A 22,947-nucleotide genomic window follows, 5' to 3' on the forward strand; every position below is an offset into this window, starting at 1 on the left:
CACCATCTCCTCACAATTTTTCTACATCTTTCCCTATCTTTCTATCTAGTCATCACATTAGGATGGGTCAATGTCTGTAAAAGACTCCATCTGTGACAGAGGAATAGTAGTATAGGGATGAGCAGAAACCTTTTGGGCATAAACCTGAATGATATAACAAAATATGAAAGGACAAGTAGGGGAACAGTAAGAGCCAGTGTGATGTCAAGGGAAGGCTTGGTGTGCAAAGGAACGTTCCCTGTCACTGGGGGAGGCAAGGGTTCATAATGAGGGGGCGTTTCATGCCTCAAAGGGAAGGACCTGTAGGTGGGAGGGCATGGCCCGCCAAGCAGAGGGGCTATTTGGCATTGTATAGTCCTCAAGGCAACAGTCTGCAAAGTCTATGAACTAGTCAGGGTCAGTCTTTGAAAAGCCAGCAGCGTGAAGGGAAGGAAGCTGTTGTAAAATTATATAAAGTGTCCAAAGGGTAAACCAGCAAGTCCAATAGAAATGTCAGTCCAAAGTAGGCGACTAGGGGGAGAAATGGCAGGGGATGAAACGCTGCATGAGGAAGGTCAGCCGCTGGAATTCCACTTTTCTATAGAGAGTGAGCTGGAACCACCAAAACATGACAGGCAAAGCATAAGCAGGAATGGCAGACAGGCAGTAAAAAAGTTCTGTCCTTGGAGTCTGTGAATCAGGTTCTTTAGATAGCATCAGGTTTCATCTAGGGTTTCGGGGGGTGTGCCACTGTAGTCGTGCCGTCTAGTGGGTGATTGTCAGAGTGTGCAGGGGTCGTCCAGATGGTTTTTCCTGGGATTCCTGTGAAAGAAACACAATCTGCTTCTCGTGGTTAGCAGGGCATCTGATTTGAATTTTTTATAGAAGAGGTTTGGTGCGTTAGCCAACTGAGTATTGGGGGATGTTTCTTCCCTATTTATTTATTATTATAATTTTTTTAATTGAGCCTAGGCATTTGGCAGGCCTTCTCAACAGCCATTTGTCTTTGGGGGCAGTAAGAGATGTCCGTGGCATGGGTGATGTTATAAAGAAAAATATCTTTAAATTGTTGGCTGACAAAGGCAGGCCTATAGTGGCAAGACGAGATACATCAGTTAAGTGTAGAAGAATACGTGAATGTTGTTAATTCACATAAGTTGTATATGGAGGAACTTTTTATAGTTTAATAACCTTACCATATGAACAGATGATTCTTCATGTGAAGGCTAGGTAGTTGTAAGCACTTATTAGTGAAAAAAATAAAACTTATAACAAGTTAGAGATTTACTGTAATTGATATCTCAGTGATTATAATTAGTTTAAGTATCTATGATTTTGTTTAAAGGTCATTTAATGTGATTTCTTGTAGCACACTCTACAGGAGGATCTTTAGACCAATTTTAGTTAAAAATTTTAGTTATACTGGTTTTTAACCATTTTACTTTGGACTATAAACAGACTCAGTTTACTTAGAGAGTTAGCACATGTTAGTGACAATGGTTTTAACATTTACAGTGTCATATTGATGCCAGATCTGTTATGGATTAATTTCCACAAGATACTCTACAGGGAATTTTTGGGGGCCCTCCAAAAGCACCCTGTATAGAGAATTTGCATTTTACTTTTGGGGATGTATTGTCACGTTAAATATTTAGACTTTACCTTAGTTAGTTATTTTTAGCAAATTAATTTTACCTTGTCTGGTAATAATGTAGCTTCAAGGTTACACTTTTAACCGTTAAGTTAGTGATTACCAAACTCAAAACATACCTATAAACATTTAGTTATAACACACAGGAGGAGAAAAACTTTTGTTATGAAAACATATCATTTTAAAAACAGATTTATCTGTCTTTACTCACACAGTTAAAGACTAAGTACTTTACATATATACCAAGACTTATATATAAAAAATCAAAAGAGAGAAAAAAAATTTTGGAATATTTCTGGACATCTCCAGAAACCTTGGCTGCGTCCAACATTTTTATATAAAGTCAATTAAGATTTAGAGTACTCTGAGCAGATAGGTCATACAAAAATTTTTGGTCATTCAACACACTCACAAAACACAACTGGACAATCATAACATAAGACATCTGGAGAAGGGGTAGGAGAGAGAATCTGTAAGCCAGATTTTCCAGATTCCGCCATGTCATATTATGGATCCTCGGATGCATCCTGCATCTACTCCTCTTATAGTATTTCTTGTTCTTCAGGGATAGCAGTGCCATCATGTGGGTATTGTCGGACATGGTGGGCAGGAACCCAGACAGGTTTGGAGTAATTCTGTGGAAAAACGCATGTGAAACCCCTCCCCATGGTCAATAGGCCCTTTCCAAATTTTATCGAGTGGGTTTTTCCATTTGACCTTAATAGCTGGGAGGATGGATGGTGTTTGCCAATCAAGAATAATAGGAGGTAGGTCTGAGTTATTGTAAATATTAAAGAGATTTAATGTAGTTAAGGTTTTTACTAGCTGGATATTGGGGGCGTACATTCCTCTTTTATCTTTGTTTAATTGAGCCTTAAGGGTTTGATGAGCCTTCTCAACAATGCCTTGTCCCTGTGGATTATAGAGAATGCCTGTGGTATGAGTAATGTTCCAAAGGGAACAAAAATCTTTAAATTGTTTGCTGGTAAACATAGACCAATTGTCAGTTTTCAGTTGAAGAGGTAAGCCCATTACAACAAAACAGGAGAGCATATGGCTTATAAGCTTTTTAGAGCTTTCTCCCGTCTGAGCTGTCGCCCACATAAATTTAGAAAAGGTATCAGTTGAGTCAAACACGTATTTTTGTTTGCCAAAGTTTGGTATGTGGGTGACATCAATTTTCCAAAGAGCGTTGGCTTTTAAGCCTCGGGGGTTAGCCCCAGAGTTTGAATAGCAGGTGTTTTTATGAGACTTGCACAGTAAAAACATGTAGCAAGAATATGTTTCAACTGTGGTAAAGGAACATCAGGAAGTCGAGCACGAAGGCCTTTAAGATTAACATGGGTTAGGGAATGAAAGTCAGCAGGATCAGAGACAGAGACTAGGAGAGTTCCTGTGGAGGCAAGGCTGTCAGCTGCAGCATTCCCTTTGGACAGGGAACCAGGAAGAGGGCTGTGGGAACAAAGGTGTTGAACGTATAGTGGTTGGGTTCGAAGACAACATAGAGGCGAATGAATCAAGAGAGGGGAAAGTGGGTTGTCATCAATTTTCACATAAGAATGAGCAAGCCATGGAAGTAAGTTAACAGTATACACACTGTCAGAAAAAAGGTTGAAGGATTCTGGTACAGCTTTTGATGCAAGAAAGACAGCATAAAGTTCTTTGTACTGAGGAGAATTATCAGGAAGCTCAGTAAAGAGAGGTTTAGGGGATTGTTTGTCTGAGTAATAAATAAGAGCAGCAGCTACCTTTATTCCACCATCAGTGAAGACTGTAGCATCAGAGGGGGTGGGATCTCAAGAGAAAAGTTTAGGTACTACTAGAGCAAAAGAGGTAAAAAAGCTATCAATTTATTAGAAGGAAAATGTTTATCTATTTGTCCTGGAAACCCCATGAAGCTTATGGCAAAACGGGAATGATGGCGTATGAGCCACTCTATATGTGAGAGAAAAAGGAAGAATAATTAAATCCGGTTCTTTCCCTAAAACCTGCACAGACCTGTTTCTTCCTTGGTAAGCATGAATGCTAATGCGTCTATCTCAGTGAGGAGTCTTGGAGCTCTGCCTACTGGCTTATGAAGCCACTCAAGAACCCCATGGTTCTGCCACAGTGCCCCCATTACTGTGGGGTTGGAGTTAAAGATTAGAAGGTTTACCAGAGAGGAGGGTGAGAATCAAATGAGGTGCATGTCCTGGAGGGCCTGGTTAACCCTTTCCAGTGCCAAGGAAGCCTCAGGAGTTAACACACGTTTTGAGGAGGGCTGTTTGTCTCCTTTTAACAGGTCAAACAGTGGTTGGAGGAAGCTAGTAGGCAGATAAAGATACTGCCTAAGCCAATTTAAATTTCCAAGGAAACTTTGTAAAGAAGCAAGAGTAAGGTTAGAAGGAAAAGTAACACTAGGTTTCAAGGGATGAATTTGCGTTAGAGAAATCTCTGAACCTAAGAAAGACATTGGAGGAATTAGCTGTATCTTCTCAGGAGCTGCATTAAGGCCGCTTTTCTTTAAGGCAGGAATGAGAAAATCACATAGAGCACAGAGATCTGTATCTAATTCTCCCCATATTAAGATGTCATCCATTTAGTGAAAAACATTAAGGCCCTTTTGAATATATGGAAAAAGGGCAGATACAACAGCCTCTTGACAAATTGTAGGACTATTGGCCATGCCCTGGGGTAGTACCACCGATTCAAATCTATCGGCAGGGTTGTCATTATTAATAGAAGGAATCGAGACGGCAAAACAATTACAGTCTTGCGGATGCAAGGGAATAGAGAAAAAACAATCCTGTATATCAATAGCTATGATTGGAATTCCCGTGGGAATTGCAGAAGCAAGAGGCAAACCCCTTTGGGGGGAGCCCCAGACCTGCATGGTTTTATTAACCGCACGGAGATCTTGGAGGAGGCGCCATTTTCCTGAGCACTTTTTAATCACAAAGACAGGAGTATTCCATGGGCTTCGAGAATGACAAATGTGTCCCAAGGACAACTGCTCTCGGACGACCTCTTTTAAAATTTCTAGGTTCTCCCTAGGCAAAGGCCACTGTTCCACACAGACAGGCTCATTAGAAAGCGAGTCTAAGCAGGGAGTTTGGTTATGAACAGTGGCAGTTAGTATTGAGGGTGCTGATTAGATCTAGTCTCGCAGTAGTGGGTGTTATGCTCTGCAGTGGCATCTGTGGATATCCTAACATCAAGACAATCCAGAAGATCCCTGCCCAGTAGGTTGGTGCTAATATCAGCTACCAAAGGGCAAAGTATCCAGTAGTCCCTTCAGGGTCTTCCCACATGAGCAAATCTCGTGAGAGAAAGGCTCGGGTCAACCTTCCAACTCCGTGTAAATGGGGTCCTGGGAGGAGTTCCCAATTCTGGGGAACCTCTGCTTGCCTGAAAATCATCTTTTCTGCCCCCGTGTCAATCAAACATTTAAAAGGAATATTGCCAATCCTTACTGTCATAGTAGGGTGACCTCGTTCTAAAACAGGAGTGGTCCACAAAATCTCAGGCCCTGAATTTGTACCATTCAGGGATGTGCCATCTTTATGAAACTTGGACCAACAATCTCTCCTCCAATGAAAACCTTTCTGACATCTAGGACAATGTGTTCTTGGCCTCTGGGTCCCTGACTGAAGGCGGGGTTGTCCTGACTGGAGGCATGGCTGCCCTTACTGGAGGCGTGATTGCCCTGACTGGAGGCATGGTTGTCCTAACTGGAAGCAGGGTCACGGCTTATCTGGACATTGGTTACGCCAATGCCCTTGGCGATCGCACTGAAAGCAGGCCCCGTTTTGATTATGTTGGTTAACTGCATAAGCCTGTGTCATAATGGGTGCCCCATAAGAGCCTGGTCTAAGTTCCTGTGTCGCTAAAATCCAATTATCTGGGTGTTAGTGTTTAAGACTGAGGCTTGCCTGACAGAATTGGGGAATCATGCCATCCCAGACAATAGAACGCAGGAGGAGAGAACGGACTTCAGGATTATAAGTCTCTCTATGGTTGACCGCACCCTGGCAATGAAGTTAGCTAGGGATTCATCAGTTTCTTGGCGAAGGGAGTTAATGGGGACTGAGGCCTCTCCTGTGGATGGGGTTAACCTCTCCCATGCTTGTGTTGCACAGATGCATACCTGTTCAAAATAACAGCTGGAAATTTGGCTTCTGCATTCTGAATTCCAGTTTCAAACTCTCCCACTCCAAACAGTGCATCAAAATTCCATTGCAGCTGTTTGTGACTATTTTTATGGGTTTGTTTTGAGCATTCATCACGAAAGCATGCCTCCCATTGCAGGTAGAGGGGGGTCTGGGAGTGCAGCAAGAGCTAAGTCCCTCCAACCTTGGGGGGTATTAAGGTGCTGGAAAAAGCCTCATGAAATGGACTTGGTCCATGTGGCATGGATTCCGTTCTCCTTCACTGCCTACCTGAGTTCTTTCATTGCTTTGGAGTAGTATGGATGCCACACCTGAGGGTTCTGTTTATTGGGGCCCACAATTACCGGGAAGGTGTGGACTTGGTTTGATGACGAGGTATCAGTGGGGGAAGGAGTCACGGAAGTGGATGCCGCTGGAGAAGCCGCTGCCGGAGAAACCGAACACTTGTCTGCCAAAACAGAACAAGGGACAAGGCATTGTCGAGAGGGCCCATCAAACTTTTAAGGCTCAAATAAAGAAAAATGGGAAATGTACCCCCCCAATATCCAGCTGGCAAAACCCTTAACTACATTAAATCTCTTTAATATTTACAAAAACTCAGACCAACCTATTATTCTTCATTGGCAAACACCACCCACCCTCCCAGCTAGTAAAGTCAAATGGAAAGACCCCCTTGATAAAATTTGGAAAGGACCTGACCCCCTGTTGACTATGGGGAGGGATTTCGCATGTGTTTTTCCACAAAATTATACCAAACCTGTTTGGGTTCCTGCCTGCCATATCCGGCAATAACCACATGATGGCGCTGATATCCCTGAAGAACAAGAAACACTGCAAAAGGACTGGCTGCAAGAGGACTGGCTGCAGGATGCACCCCAGGATCCATAATACAACATGGCAGAATCTAAAAAATCTGATTCACAGAACTCTTCCTCCCCCCCCCCCATGTCTTATGCTATGACTGGCCAGTTATGTTTTGTGAGTGAGTGAGTTAAAAAAAAATTGAGTGACCAAAATTTTTTGTATGACCCATTGTGCTCAGAGTACTCTGAAAGTTAATTGACTTTATTAAAAAACTGCTGGACCCAGCCAGAGTTTCTGGAGACGTCCAGAAACAGTCCAAAAATAGTTTTTTCCTCTTTTTGATTTCTTTTTTATGTCTTAGTATAAATATGAAATGTTTAGTCTTAAACTGTGTGAGTAAAGATGGTTCAACTATGACAGTAGATCTAAATTCGCGTTTGAAATAATGTCTTAGTTACAAGTTTTTCTCCTGTGTGTTATAAACTACATGTTTAATAAGTGTGTTTCAAGTTTGGTAAACACTAACTTAACAGTTAAAGTGTAACTTTGAAGCTACATTCTTACCAGGAGAGGTAAAATTAATTCAGTAAAGTAACTTGAGTGTTTAAGGTAAAACTCTAAATATTCAATGTGACAGTTCATCATCTCCTAAGTTAAAATACAAATTCTCTATACAGGACATTTTTGGAGGGCCCCCCAAAATGTCCTGTAAGCATTTTTTCCCTGGTCGTTGACATTGGACTGACACTTCTATTGGACTTGCTGGTACACCTGTGGACACTCCCTTTATACTGCTGGACTTCTTGAGGACTGACTGTAGCAATCCATGGAACTTTCCGCCAGCTGACTCAGGACTTTGCAACACCAGATCATCCCTCTAGCCCCTTGGCTTATCAGACCCCCACCACGCAGCCCTTCTCTCCGCCTACCAGACCTCTCCTCAGTCTCACTCTATCCTTTGCTACTCTTACTTATCCCTCCCTGTCTTGTGCTAGTTCTTTTTGAAGACACTTACATGCTATCATTCAGGTTTCTTCTCCACAGGTTTCTGATCATCCCTATGCTGCTTTTCCCCTGACAGAGATGAAGCGTTTTACAGACATTGACCCAATTATACATGGCCATTAAGTAAGAGGGAGATATTAGGTAATTGTGAGGATGTGGTTGAGCTTGAAAGGGCTTGAGCCTGAGGGGTGTGTCAATCCTGTTAGTCTCTCTCTCTACGGAGAGGTTGAGCAAGAAGGGACAGTAGAACCCAAAAGGTGTGCCTCTTATCAGTCTCCCTGCCTCACAAAGTGCCCCGCACTCCTGATACTATGGCCATTAGTTAAAAATAAAGGGGGAGATGTTGGGTAGTATGCCAGCTCCCCTGGCTTAAAGCTTCTGTCTCTAATCCTGCTTAACTAAGCACCAGCATGCCTGCATGGCATTGGCTTGATCCTACTCAAAGCTGCAGTCTATTTACATAAACCACTGTTAACTAAGCACCACCCTCCCTCCAGGGCATTGGTGGTTCAGTGGTAGAATTCTCGTCTGCTCCGCCCCCTCTCCTTGTCACACCCTGATTTTCACCAATCTCTTTTCGCTCCACCCTCTCTAAGTCACACCCTGTTTCCACCCTACTTGGCTAGTATATAAGCTGCTTTTCTGAGTAAAATCACTTGGAATTGTTTTCCGGCTCCAAGAGTTTCAGAGTGTATCTCCTGCGACATTAGTGCGGCACGAGTTCCTGATCCCTCTTCCACGCAGCAGCCTCGGTTGGCTCCAGTTGAGTTCTCTCCAACCCATAGAGCACTTGCTTGGGACGAAGCACCCTTAGGCTATCCCGGCAGGTGGAGCTGGAAGGTAGCTCATCCAGTAGGGCCTATTTTGCCAGGCATCTAGCCCAGCTCTGTGCCTTAGCATCACAAGGGGGAGCTTCAGTGCTGTGGTTCCTCCTCCCCTCTACACATATCTGAAATTAAAAGAATGAAAAATTCAGGACTGATGCAATCATGCATGCAAGAGAGACTCCATTCAAAATAAATAAATGAAAATGATCACATTCACTTATGTACATGATAAGCTATAAAGGGCATTTTTTTCCTTTCTTACCAGAATCTCACTCTCCAGCCCCAGCTTTTTCAAAGAGGGGGAGGGGGAGGGGAAGGAGAGGAGAGGGAAGGGAGAGAGGGAGGGAGAAAGAGAGAAGAAAGGAGAGAGGAAGGGAGGTGAGAGAGGTATACCACACTGAAGGTCCCCCTGCTACATTGGGCTTTGGTGGGAGCTTTACCTGGGTTACATGGCAAAGCAGATGAACTATCTTTTTTTTTTTTCTAATTCTAGAAATCTGCGTTTTGTGATTTTGCTGAGACATTTCTGTAATTATAGTTTGCAATAAAAGTTTAAGAAATTGTCAGTAACATAGTATGCTTTATTTGAATTTTTTAAGAAAAATCATATGGACCATTTGAAATTAAATATATTCATGTAACACAGGTTCAAGAGTTTCACCAACTGGAATCAAATCTCCAAGTGTGTCAGTTTCTTGCTGACACTCGCAAGTTCCTCCACCAAATGATACGAACCATTAATATCAAAGAGGAAGTCTTGATCACAATGCAGATTGTTGGAGATCTTTCCTTTGCTTGGCAGTTGATTGACAGGTAATGTGGCCACCTGACCACCTGACACTTGCCTTAGTGAAGACTACTGCCAACATCTCCTTACTCTAGTTATCTCTCTTCACAGTTTCACGTCCATCATGCAAGACAGCATAAGAGCTAATCCGTCCATGGTGACCCAGCTCAGAGCCACATTCCTAAAGGTGAGCACAGAACAGGTCACAGTCTTGATTACTGGGGAAAAGTCCTTTATTATTGTAGCAGGTCCTCGGTTGACATGCTTTGATTCAACATGATTTTGCTCCACCGTTGTTGAGAACTGGTGTTGAGTGAAACTAGATGCTTGAGGGCCTGCCTCGCACACACCAGCTGACTAGATGTGCAGGTCTACTCGACACTGTTAAGGACATACTGCACATTCATTAGTCCAGTCTAAGATTTCATTGAAGTATATAATTGGGACCATGAGTCGTGCACCTGACTGAGTGCATACTTACCATGCTCAAGGAACCAGGATCAAGCCCCCGCTCCCCACCTGCGGGGGGATGCTCCATGAGTGGTGAGGCAGGTCTGCAGGTGACTTTCTGTCTCCCCTCCCCTCTCAGTTTCTCTCTTTTCTATCAAAAAATAAAAAGGAGAAAAAAATTGGATAATTTAAGTATTTTATAAACAGAGTTGTTAGCAACTTTTTCAGAAGGGCATAATTTTAAAAAATGACAGAAATTTGCTTTTGAAAGGAGAGAGATTTTTAAGTGAAAATTCTAAACAACTTTATTAATTTGTTCCCTACCAAAAAAAAAAAAAAAGAGTACCTAGCAGAACTTCTCCTTGTAGATATTTCACTCAAACCCTACTTAGTATTTTTAAATGAGCAGACATTGTGTCAGTTCATGGGTCATGATACATACATCTATAAAGTTAGTAGTTTTAGAGCATGGAAAGAATCAACTTTCCAAAAGTCCTAGCATTCTAAAAGTGCAGGTCCTGTAGGTCATACATCTCACGACACAAATTAAGTCGTTTTGCTCATTCATTGAAATAGTTCTTATTAAGTCTGTGCTGCAAACTAAAGTCTCATCTGAAGGGTGTAGTGATGAACAGCACAGGCCTGGTCCTTGCTCCCATTGCAGTTTTACATTTTATGATCAATGAACAAGCTATTTACTCAAAGACAGACTTCTGCATTTTAGCATCTCCAGTTGGGCATGTGGTTCATAATCACTGGCCCTCTCCTACTGGTACATAAAATAATAGTATTTTCAACCAAGTCATGTAATTTTAGACTGGACCAAATACAGTAGTCCTTCAGTCAGAACTCAGCACAGTCACAGACTTGAGCACACATGATTATCATCTGGAAAACATGTCTGAACATGGTTGACCCCTTTGCCAGAGTTCTTAGCAAGTCAGTCTGCATTGGTGTCCAAGACTCAGCTTCTCTAGAATTGCTAGAGCAAGTGCGCAGGTGATGGTGATGCTTGCTGAACAGAGACCACAGCTTGAGAACATTCCGATAGCAGGTGACTTACTTAGTCATTCATTCATTCATTCATTCATCCATTTTACATAGCCAGAAACTACTAATGACATTGATGAATTGCAGTATTTGTTACTCTCTCTTGGGAAAAGCCCAGGGGTTTTGTTTGTTACTATTTCTGGAAAGATATTTTAGGACTTTTGAGAATAGAAGCAAATACATCTTTTTCTTTCAGCTTGCTTCTGCCCTTGACCTACCCCTTCTTCGTATTAATCAAGCAAATAGCCCTGACCTTCTCAGTGTCTCTCAATATTATTCTGGTGAATTGGTATCCTATGTGAGAAAGGTAAGAAATTCATGATGAACCTTGTTTTGTTGACAACTAACCCGTATTTTAAATACCAAAGCTGTCTTTAAGCCCTGTGAAAGGTATACCTGTGTTCCTTTCCCCTTTTCTTTCTTTGATTGCTGAAAGTCTTAATACCTGAAAATAAATTTATTCTCACCAGCACTCTGGAAATAATGGTATGTTTTTACTTTCAGAGTTAGCACCTGTTTTTTAAATGTTTGTGATATCCATTCCTTTTTATGGAGGGGGAAAAACAGAAACAGGCTTTAGTAATTTCTCCAAAGTCATAGAGCTAGGTAGTAGATCAGCCAGATCTAGACTCTAGTCATACCTTATATTGTTTGAGGAATTTAACCTTTGTTTTAGTAACTTACAGTGTATCATGGGACTAGACATACCTAGGTACAAAACTGTCCTGTGTCACATCCTAGCTGAATGCTTAAGCCATATAATTTAGCATCTCTGAAGCCCAGTCTTTTAAAAATGTGGTATAGAAGTGTTAAGTCCTTTTACAGTATTTCTGTGCATATTCACTTTATGTCCTGTAAGCAAGTCGTGCTGAAGTCCCATGCCTGAGAGCAGTGTTAGCAATACTCGTTCAGCCCCACAGCCTCCCTTCCCACATCAAGTAACCAACTGCATGTGGTTGCCCTTCCTGTCATCCTAGTGTTTTGTCAGCTAAGAAAAGCAAAATGCTGGTTTAACTGTGTTTTTTTTTCTTCCTCAACTTCCCACAAAAGGTTTTGCAGATCATCCCAGAAAGCATGTTCACTTCTCTTTTGAAGATCATAAAGCTTCAAACCCACGCTATCATTGAAGTCCCGACCCGCCTAGACAAAGACAAGCTGCGTGACTATGCTCAGCTCGGCCCAAGATACGAGGTGACAGGTTCCTCTGACTCTTCCTCACAGCATTTAACCTCAGGCCAGCAGAGGTCAGGTCTGTGTGGCCCAGAGGCCTATGCCAACTGGACCACTTGTTGAGTGCAGTTTGTTACAGTGTTCTAGTGTCTTTTGGGGTCTTGCGTGACTGAACATTCTCAGTGGAAGGAGACCTAGGTAGTCATTTTTCTTTTGAATAAATGTCACCACACTTATTCAGCACTTCTCTTTGGGCAGCATTGCCTAGGCCATTCAAATTCAGACTCTTGCTTTGTGCAGCTAATGGTGGCCTGGATAGTAATTCATGTGGCCTGGGGGTTCACAGTGCTAGAGCCCTGGAATTGCCAGTGTGAGGTCCTGTGTTTGACTCCCAGCATTTTGTGTGCTAGAATAATGCATTGGTTGTCTCTCGATTTCTCTCTCTCTCTCAAATAAAGATGTAAAGTCTTTTATATAGAAAGGGGAGCAGGAAGTGATGCACCTGGTTAAGCACACACATTGCAGTGCACAAGGAGCCAGGTTCAAGCTCCTGGTCCCCACCTACAGGGGGAAAGCTTCACAGGTGGTGAAGCAGGGCTGCAGGTGTCTCTCTGTCTCTTTTCCTCTCTATCTCCCCCTCTACTTAGTTTCTCTCTGTCTCTATCCAATATTAAATAAATAAGTGAAAATTAAAACAGCTCAAAAAAAGGAATAATCCGTATTTCCTGAACTGTTTCCTATAACCTGCTATACCCAGTGCTCAGTGGTCAAACAAGTCTCAGAGGTGGTTCTTCTCAAAAACCTCTGCTCCCCCTGCCAACGTATAATTAAAGATTGCAATAACAAAATTAAAGGAGACATAGAAACACTTGAAAATTGAAAAAAAATTATCTAGTGTCAATTTCATATCCTTTGGCATAACACATCAGAAATTCACTTTTTTTAAATTTTTATTTATGGAATTCACATTTTCAAGTTTGGAAATCCCACATTGTTTCTGATGGCAAAGATATAACATTGGTCTACTTTGTTGATGTCTCCTGGTTTGGCTTGGGAGAATGTGGAGACATGAGGAGATTGCCTGCTCAGATTCTCCATGAGCCTTTTCTTCTGTATCATTGATCCCCCCAGCCCCCCCAACACACACACACACACACACACACACACACACACACATGTTCTTCATGAAAAGCCCAAAGGGAAATAAATGGTTGGTCAAAGGTTAGAGGAATTAGTGTCTTCTGACTAAACTACCTAATGTGTCTAGCAGGTTTCTTCCAGTTAAACCACTAAATCTCACCTCTGGCCAGGTAGTGTGCACATGGGTCCTAATGCTACACCCTCCTTCCTCTGTCTTTGTTACTCCAGAACTACTAGCCAATTATTGTAGCTGCCCGTAGCAATGAGCAATATTGCATTAACCTCTTTCTCTTTGTTAAAGGTTGCCAAGCTTACTCATGCTATTTCCATTTTTACTGAAGGCATCTTAATGATGAAAACAACTTTGGTTGGCATCATCAAGGTAACAGTTCTGCTGCTGGTCTCTGTGGCCATATAGTAAGACTTAGTAGTTTGGTTCACTGTGGAACTTATCCTGTGGGGAACAGGAAGTGATGTTATCTGTCCCTAACCATTTCATTATCAGTTCTGATCTTCATTTGTTGATTGAGGAAGAAAACATAAAAGTAATGTTTATTCTATTACAAAAGTGTTCATTTTAAATCTAAGAAAACCTAATTAAATTTTTGTAAAAACAAAAATAATAAAATTATTTACTTCACTTAGACACAATAGATGGCTCTTTTAAAACACTTCTCTCCACCATACCCTTTCTGTCAGTTTTATATTTGTGTGTTTGGTATGTAGGGCTTCATACTCACGTAATCCCACTCCTGCCAGTGGTGTATGTGTGTGTTCTCTTCTTTTATTTTACATTTTAAGTTAGAGCGGGAGAGACAGAGAGAGGAGAAGAGATACCACAACCATTATCATGCCTGGTGTTCCCATGTGATGCCATCAAGGGCCTTGAACCTAGTCCTCATGTGTGGCCTAGTACACACTGTACCAGATAAGCTACCTTTTACCCACCCTTTTTAATATTTTTATGCTTGTCTCACTCAGCAACAGAGAACTGAGAAAGTCTTATTCCTCTCCTCACAGGCCGTTGTCATGACTGTAGCACACAGAGTCACTATAATTTGTTCTTAAATATAAAAATGGAAATAATAATATTTTGACAGGTGGTGTTAGTTTACATAGGCATATTTTATATACCTAGATAGTTGTATGCTCTGAGTCTCCTTTTTTTAACCTTTCTCAATAGTTATTACTTTTTTTGCTATCACTGGGGCTCTACTCCTCGGAGTCAGCTTTTTTCAGAGAGAGAGAGAAGCAAAGGCAGGTAGGGAAGGAAACCAGGACACCAGTTTCTCAGTACAGTGAGGACCAGGCTTGAGCCTCAGTTGTGCACATGACAATGCAAGCACACCTTGTAGGTGAGCTGCCTTGCTGTCCCTTAATTATTGCTTTTAAAACTTAACTGTCGGGGGTCGGGCAGTGGCACAGTGGGTTAAGCGCATGTGGTGCAAAGCGCAGGGACCGGCGTAAGGATCCTGGTTCGAGCCCCTGGCTCCCCACCTGCAGGGGAGTCGCTTCACAGGCGGTGAAGCAGGTCTGCAGGTGTCTATCTTTCTCTCCCCTTCTCTGTCTTCCCCTCCTCTCTCCATTTCTCTCTGTCCTATCCAACAATGAATTGCGTCAACAAGGGCAATAATAATAACCACAACGAAGCTACAAGGGCAACAAAAGGGGGAAAAAAAATGGCCTCCAGGAGCGGTGGATTCATGGTGCAGGCACCGAGCCCAGCAATAACCCTGGAGGAGGAAAAAAAAAAAAAACTTAACTTTCATTCAGGTAGCTGGCTGCTTCCTGCTGATTTGTCACATTTTGCTAGCCATTTACCTAGACACAGACATCTATGCTGCCCATTTTGGTTCCAGTAGCCCCCTTATTTTTTAAAACAAGATGTTAAGATGAGCTTCTCAAAACATACCTTCCTACAAACCTGGAATGTACTACCCAGTACTGGTTCTTCGGGCATATTTATAGTAGATTTGTCTGAATACTGAAAAGTCTATTTCCTATGCATTTACCTACCACATTTTTGCCAGAACTTGTTACTATTCACCTATTCTAATTTTTGCTCTCCTGAGAAGTTGAAGTGGTGTCTCACTTTAATTTGTAACCCTGTGTGACAATGATTGCCTACTCCTGTAGTTCATAGTGTTTTCCTTTTTCCATATATCAAACGTAGGTAGATTCTGGACTTTTTTGATTAAAAAAAAAAAAAAAGAAACATGTACCTATTGAGTTGCCAGAATAACTTTTATGTTAATAAAATTTTAGAAAATGAATGTAACTAGAAATTGAACTTTCATGTGTGGTTTCTGATGTACTGTAAAACATACCATTGGGCCCCTTAGAGTATTAATAGAATCCATTAAACACTCTTTAGTTCTGATTCCAGTTTGTTTTAGATGACATGCAGGTTGTCACTTCATAAAGTAATTAATACTAAAACCTAAGACCAATTTATGTGATGACCATATAGGAAATGTGCTATAAAACCTAGTAATAGAAATATACCATAGCACTGAAACTCCTTCAGTGCAGGTGGAGGCCAGGCTCAAACTTGGGTTACTCATATGGCAAGGAAGTACCCTCCCGGGCAAGCCCTCTTATCTGTCCTGTTTTTAATGTGGCGTCAGAAAGTGAACCTTAGAGAGAGAGAGGAGGTAGGGAGATACAGACACCCCTTGGTCCATGGTAATTCCCTGGTGCTGTCCATGCTGTCCACATATTCTGCCAGGGGTTGAAGCCAGGACCTCATGTACAGTAAGGCTCATGTGCCCAGCCCTCAGTTCAATTTGTGATTCGCTTCTATGTGATAAGGAAGAGCCTGAAGAGTTCTGACTGACTCTGAAAGCTACAGAAAGAAGTATGAAGTTTCCTAGATTATTTTTTTTTTATTCATGAAATGGAAACACTGACAAGACCATAGGATAAGAGGGGTACAATTCCATACATTGCCCACCACCAGAACTGCATATCCCATCCCCTCCCCTGATAGCTTTCCTATATTTTTTTGTACTTCCTCCAGGGTTATTGTGGGGGCTTGGTGCCTGAACCATTATTCCACTGCTCCTAGAGGCTATTTTTTCCCTTGTTGCCTGTTGGTATGTTTCTAAATTCTGCTTCTAAGACCCCTTCTGTTTCATTGGTTTAATCCCCCCTGCTTAACACTGTATTCTATTTACATAACCACTGTTAACTAAGCACCCCCTGCTTCCAGGGCATTGGTTTAATCCTCACTGATTCGCGCTTTTTCCTTCTCCCCACCCCCCCATCCTACGTACATCCTCTTTGGACCTGACTCTTACGCCTCAGGATAGATAAGGACAAGATTGTGATTAGAGGTAGTTTAGATTGTGCTGTGTTCCACATGAATAAAGACTGAACTGTGTACCACTCAGCCACGAGTTCCTGGTCGTCTCTCCCGCCCGTGAAGCTAGCTTGACATAATGGTGCCCAAACAGGGACTCATGGCTGAGTGGTACTCAGTTCAGTCTTCATTCCTGTGGAACGCAGCATAATCTTAACTCTCTCTAATCACAATCTTGTCCTTATTAAACTAATGCTCTGGAGGCAGGGGGATGCTTAGTTAACAGTGGTTATGTAAATAGAATACAGTGTTAAGCAGGGGGGGTTAAACCAATGAAACAGAAGGGTTCTTAGAAGCAGAATTTAGAATCATACCAACAATTGGCCTTGTCATTTTATCATTGTTATGGTTATTATTGTTATTGATGTCGTTGTTGGATAGGATAGAGAGAAATGGAGAGAGAAGGGGAGACAGGAGGAGAGAAAGATAGACACCTGCAGACTTGCTTCACTACCTTTGAAGCAATTCCCCTGCAGGTGGGGAGCCAGGGGCTCGAACCAGGATCCTTATGCCAGTCCTTGCACTTTGCGCCATGTGTGCTTAATCCACTGCGCTACCACCCAGCCCCCAGCTTTCCTATTCTTTATCCCTCTGGGAGAATGGACCCAGGGTCATTATGGGGTGCAGAAGGTGGAAGGTCTGGCTTCTGTAATTGCTTTCCCACTGAACATGGGTTTTGGCAGGTTGATCCTTACACCCAGCCTCTGTATTTCCCTAGTGGAGAAGGGCTCTGGGGAAGTGGAGCTCTAGGACACATTGGTGTGGTCCTCTGCCCAGGGAAGTCTGGTTGGCATCATGGTAGCATCTGGAACCTGGTGGCTGAAAAGAGAGTTAACATATAAAACCAAACAAATTACTGACTAATTATGAACCTAAAGGCTGGACTAGTGCAGATGAAGAGTTGGGGGTCTCTTGTTTTGGAAATAGCTAGTAGGTCTATTTTAGGTCCTAGGTTATTTTAAGGTAGATGCCACTTGATCTCGACTATGCAAATCAAAAAGTATAATTTACTAGCTCATGTGGCCTCATTCTCTGTCCATGGTCTTACTATACAAAAGTAAACCCACAGACACTATAGTTTAGACTGGCTCTTTTTTTTTTTTCCAGATATGCTAGGTCTTTCAAGTCTTTTTAAATCTTTGAGTTACTTCTCTATTCCTTTCTTTAATGACACCTGCTATTTCTCCAGTCTTAATTCTACTGATTACCCAATCATGATATAGTTCAACAAGTTTTCGGACAAGTTTGAATATCATCAAACCCAGGTGGAATCCAGCAATTGTCTTCATGACTTTTTTAAATGTTTCTTTACAAATTAAAAGAAATAGATATCAGGAAATCCAAAGGAGTATTGAAACTATTTGATGTGTTTATGAGTTTGATAGAAAACTTTTTAGGGGGAGAGCAGAAGCTTTCTCTCTAGTCTCCGTGTCCTGTGCGGGACAAGTCAAACTGTCCTGAGAGGAGGAACTAGCGCTGAGGGGTAGGGAGGACTTGTGCCAGAGACACAGCACAGCAAACTTTATTTAGAATAATACATGTATATACACTTCACATCATCAGTTCAACAATAGACAAGCAGTTATATAAGTTCAAGCAGCACCTAGTGTTTATGAACTCCTACTATATGTTTGGGTTTATTCAGCAGCTAGCAAAGCCAAGGCCAGGTCAGAATGTTCTGCTAATGTTTACAGACATAACTGGGGAAGTTGCGGGTTCAATCAAAGGCCATGGGGTCTTTTCCCATGCTTTATCTTCCAGCATCCTTGTTTGTCAAGGGCCTAATGAAGACTTGCCTTTTGATGGTCACCTACATTTCTCTATGTAGAAAAGAGAATCAACAGAATGAGGTAATAAAGTTAGAAATCAGATTCACTCTCTTAATAGCAAACACATTCCAGAAATGCTAAAAGAAAAGAGAATTATTAGCTCTTCACAGTGTTCTAACACATCGCCCATGGATATCAACCCTAGATAACATTCAGAGGGAAAAAGTACTAAATCCAAATTTAAGTGTTTTATTTTGCCATCTCCTGATAATAAGAAAAGACATTTTTTATTTTCATGAAATAATCAAAATATGAGGCAATGTAAATTTTTCCCTACCCACCATCTTTGAAGTGCTATGTTGTAAAATGATAATTGTGAGTGTTAGAGATTAACCACCTCCTAAGGAGGTAACAGATTTAGTAACTCTGTCCTAGATGCATGTCCTCAAAGAGGGTCTCCTGTCATTTAGAAATGTGTTAGGAAAGAAAAGGAGGGAGGGAGTGAAGGAAGGAAGGAAGGGAGGAAAAGAAGGTGTGAAGGGACTGGCAGGTGGCTCACCCAGCAGAGCACCTGTCACCAGAGCTGAGCACCCAGGTTGGAGCCCAGCAGTACCACATGAGAGCCCTACAGGGGGAAAGCCTCACCAGTGGTGCTTTGGCATCTCTTCTTGCTCTCTCCCTCTCTATCTCCCTACCCCCTGCTTTCTTTCTTTCTTTCTTTTCTTTCTTTCTTTTTTAATTTCTTTACTGGGGGATTAATGGTTTATAGTTGACAGTAAAATACAATAGTTTGTACATGCATAACATTTCCCAGTTTTCTACGTAACAATTCAACCCCCACTGGGTCCTCCTCCATCATGTTCCAGGACCTGAACCCTCTCCTCACCCCAGAGTCTTTCACTTTGGTGCCTCTTGCCCTCTTTCTAAAAAAAGCAAAAGGGAAAAGTGGCCCCAGGAACACTGGAGTCATGCAACCACCAGGCCCTAGCAATAACCCTGGTGGAGAAACAGAGAAAGAGGGAAGCTGGGAGGGAAATGAGACAAAAGGAGAGAGAGAAAGCAAGAGGGAAGGGGAATGGAAAAGAAAGAGGAATTAGTTGGGGAAGTGCTGCAGCAAAGATTCTGATGATGATCCTGCTAACTTTCCTCAGGACTGAAGTTCCCTTCCTAACACTGGCCGTATTTTGTTTACACTTAGGTGGACCCAAAGCAGTTGCTAGAAGATGGAATAAGGAAGGAACTAGTTAAACGTGTTGCCTTTGCTCTTCACAGGGGACTGATCTTCAACCCTAGAGCCAAGGTACCACATGGCCAAAACCTGTGTGTTCATCTTATAAAATGATCTGGAGCACTGCTTTTAACTGCTGTGAATAGGACTTTTCATTCTGTCTCATAACAAACCTGATATTAAATGTTCAGTACCACCAGTAGGCATGTCTTATCCTATGTTATGATTTTCTTATGACTACATATTATAAGAAAATCATTTTTATACATTTTTAAAGATTATGGGAGTTGGGCGGTAGCACAGCGGGTTAAGCGCAGGTGGCACAGAGCGCAAGTACCAGCATAAGGATCCCAGTTTGAGCCCCCAGTTCCCCACCTACAGGGGAGTCGCTTCACAATTGGTGAAGCAGGTCTGCAGGTGTCTGTTTTTCTCTCCCCATCTGTCTCCCCTTCCTTTCTCCATTTCTCTGTCCTATCCAACAACAACATCAATAGCAATAATAACTACAACAATGAAACAACAAGGGCAACAAAAGGGAATAAATAAATAAATAAAATAAATAACTACTTTTAAAACAAGATTTAATAACAGGAGAAAGAGAACCAGAGCATTCCTCTGTCATATGCAATGCCAAGGATCAAACTTAAGACCTTGTGTGAGAAGACAATGCTTTATCCATTGTACCATTTCTTTCAATTATCTATTGATCCCTGAGACTGAGATGTTTATGATTAGGGGCTGGGTGGTGGCACACTCAGTTAAGTGCACATGTTGTCATGCTCAAGGACCCAGGTTTGAGCCCCTGCTCCCCACCTGGGTCTCTCTGTCTCCCCTCCCTTCTTAATTTCTCTCTGTCCTATACAGTTAAAAAAGAGAGAGAGAGATGTTTTGATTCAAAGTTACTTCTTAAAGTAAAAGATTTAACCCTAAAAAAGAATGTAATAAAGATAATTTTCCTTTTGTTTATTCTGTTAAGGAATGTGGTATTTTTAATTAAGAGACTTAAATAATGGGCCTGAGGTATGTATAAATAGATGTGTGTGCATATGTATGTATTTTGCTTTTCATCTCAGTAAATGCACTTGTCTATTTTTCAATGATTTGTTTTATTTCATTTGAGATAGAATTTCACATGAGGGGAGTCAGGTGGTAGCATGTGGCATGAAGCCCAAGGACCAGCGTAAGGATTCTGGGTCGAGCCCCTAGCTCCTCACCTGCAGGGGTATCACTTCACAAGCGGTGAAGCAGGGTCGCTTCACAAGTTGTAAAATAGGTCTGCAGGTATCTATCTTTCTCCCCCCCTTTTGTCTTCCCCTCCTCTCTCAATTTCTCTGTCCTATTAATGATGATAGCAATAACAGTAATAACAACTATAGCTACCAAAAAAATAATAAATAAGGGCAACAAAAGAGAAAAATAGCCTCCAGGAGTAATGGATTTGTAGTGCAGGCACCAAGCCCTAGCAATAACTCTGGAGGCAAAAAAATATATATATCACATGAGAGTAGGGGAGAGAGAGAGAGAGAAACCAGCACACACCAGCATATGCAGTGCTCATGGATCAAGCTAGGAGCCTCAGACATGTGGGTTCTGTGCTCTACCAGCTGAGATATCCCCAGGGCCTTTTTCTTAATATTTATTTATTTTTCCCTTTTGTTGACCTTGTTTTATTGTTATAGTTGTTGTTGTTATTCATCTTCTCGTTGTTGGATAGGACAGAGAGAAATGGAGAGAAAAGGGGAAGACAGAAGGGAGAGAGGAAGACAGACACCAGCAGACCTGCTTCACCGCCTGTGAAGCAACTCCCCTGTAGGTGGGGAGCTGGGGGCTTGAACCGGGATCCTTATGCTGGTACTTGTGCTTTGCACCACATGCCCTTAACCTGCTGTGCTATACCGCCTGACTCCCAGCCTTTTCTCTTTTTTAATGTGACTTAAGAGGGTAAACTCAGAGCCTCAGAAATGTGCAATGCCCTAAGCAGCCTGAGAGGCCCAGTCCTTTATTTTTTAGAAGATAAAGAGAAAGATAACACAGCACCTCTTCACCATCCACAGGACTCCCTCAGTGCCAGGCATGGAACTCCCATGTGGTGCTGGGACTTGGTCTCAGGCCCTCACAGATGGTCAGGCACACATTTTGCCATGGATATGGTCCTCTCTCATGATCATTAATGAGTCATATTCAGGAGGCAGTATAGTGGCTAGATGCCCCGACCAGTGGAGCAGTGAACAGGGGCTAGGAACCTTGGAACCTGGAGTGACAGGGACAAGAGATGCGAAAGAACGACAGCAAGACAGGATTCTGATCAAGCTGCAAAATTTTATTGTGTTCACAGGCATTATAAGGCTTTGGGGAAGGGGGGGAGTACTGGAGGAGGGGGAGCAATCTTCAAAGTGGAATGTTCCTTGCAACATATAATGGCCGAAACCATGTTTGTTACCACAACTATGTGTTGTGTCACTTGATTTCTGATAAATGGTCTACTTGAGGGGAAATGGCCTGCCCGGGGGGAAATTGGAAACTTGTCTTGAGGGCTTCCATTGTTTCAAAGCTTATCTTCTATCAAGCAGAGAAATGGCTCCTGGCATCTCCTCCCTTCGTTATAATTTAACTGAGGCAGGAAGTCGGGGGTGAGGGGTAGAGACCTTAACAGCAGTTTTGGTGGGCATTAACCAGAGGGGAAAGTATTGACCCGATTCCTCCCGCGGGGTGAATGCAAAACCAGTCTTCCTGCATCTTATAAGGCTCTTGGTGTCTTTTTGGGGAGGGGAGGCAGAGCCATAGTTTCCAGGGAAACAATTTTTGTTGCTGACACCAACCTCCATGCAAATCAGGTTTGCTTCACGGGGGACTCAGAGGCGGACTATAGGGTCCTCCCCCTGCAGTGCTTTGCCTTGCACCCCTTACTGGCGTCTTTGCCCTGTCAAAGTTGTATGTCTCAGTGCATAATTCTGAGTTTCATGCCATCCGAAAGGGAGGTCTGTCATCCTCAGGTTCAGCCAGGCCTCTATCAGCCAAATCAAGTCTGTGATAATGTATTTGCCAAGGTTTTGATGCCAAGGAGTCAATCTGCCGTTTTATGAAATCAGTAATCTTATTGAAAATAAAGGGTCCTAAGGTAATCATTAACAAAAGACTAATCAAGGGTCCTACGATTGAGGACAGTCAAGTAAAGAAGGGGGAATTCATCCATGATTATGTAAAGGAAGGGTCATATCTATTTCTCAAATCTCGACTATGTGTTTGTAGGTTTCTGACATTTTCTTCTATAACTCCTGATTCATTAATGTAAAAACAACATTCTTCTTGTAAAGCTAGGCAGGTTCCTCCCTTTTCTGCCGTCAAAAGGTCAAGAGCTCGCCTGTTCTGTAAAGTAACCTTTGCCAGTGACGTGATCTGTCTCTGTAATGACTCTAGACTATTTGTGGTGGAATCTATGACTTGCTGTAATTTGTTAGAAAAATCATGGGAGAAGTAAATAGAATGTCCTAGTGCCCCACCAGCTATACCGGTAGAGGTAGCTAAGCCTATGCCAATTATCAATGGGAGGAAAACAGCTCTTTTACTAGTGGAGTGTA

General features: G+C 42.2%; 1 protein-coding gene across 4 annotated transcripts in view; it reads left to right on the plus strand.

Moving 5' to 3' along the window:
- Positions 1-22,947, plus strand: part of WASHC5 (WASH complex subunit 5) — a 106,742-nt gene that overhangs the window by 43,555 nt on the left and 40,240 nt on the right. For all 4 annotated transcript variants that reach the window (XM_060201575.1, XM_016195015.2, XM_060201593.1 and 1 more), the window contains exons 13-18: positions 9,061-9,227; positions 9,313-9,388; positions 10,898-11,008; positions 11,752-11,892; positions 13,313-13,393; positions 19,340-19,441. In XM_060201575.1, coding sequence (XP_060057558.1) covers positions 9,061-9,227; positions 9,313-9,388; positions 10,898-11,008; positions 11,752-11,892; positions 13,313-13,393; positions 19,340-19,441 — 678 coding nt within the window. The remainder of the gene's footprint in view (positions 1-9,060; positions 9,228-9,312; positions 9,389-10,897; positions 11,009-11,751; positions 11,893-13,312; positions 13,394-19,339; positions 19,442-22,947) is intronic.

The sequence above is a fragment of the Erinaceus europaeus genome, chromosome 1, assembly GCF_950295315.1.
Source record: "Erinaceus europaeus chromosome 1, mEriEur2.1, whole genome shotgun sequence".
NCBI classification, from domain to species: domain Eukaryota; kingdom Metazoa; phylum Chordata; class Mammalia; order Eulipotyphla; family Erinaceidae; genus Erinaceus; species Erinaceus europaeus.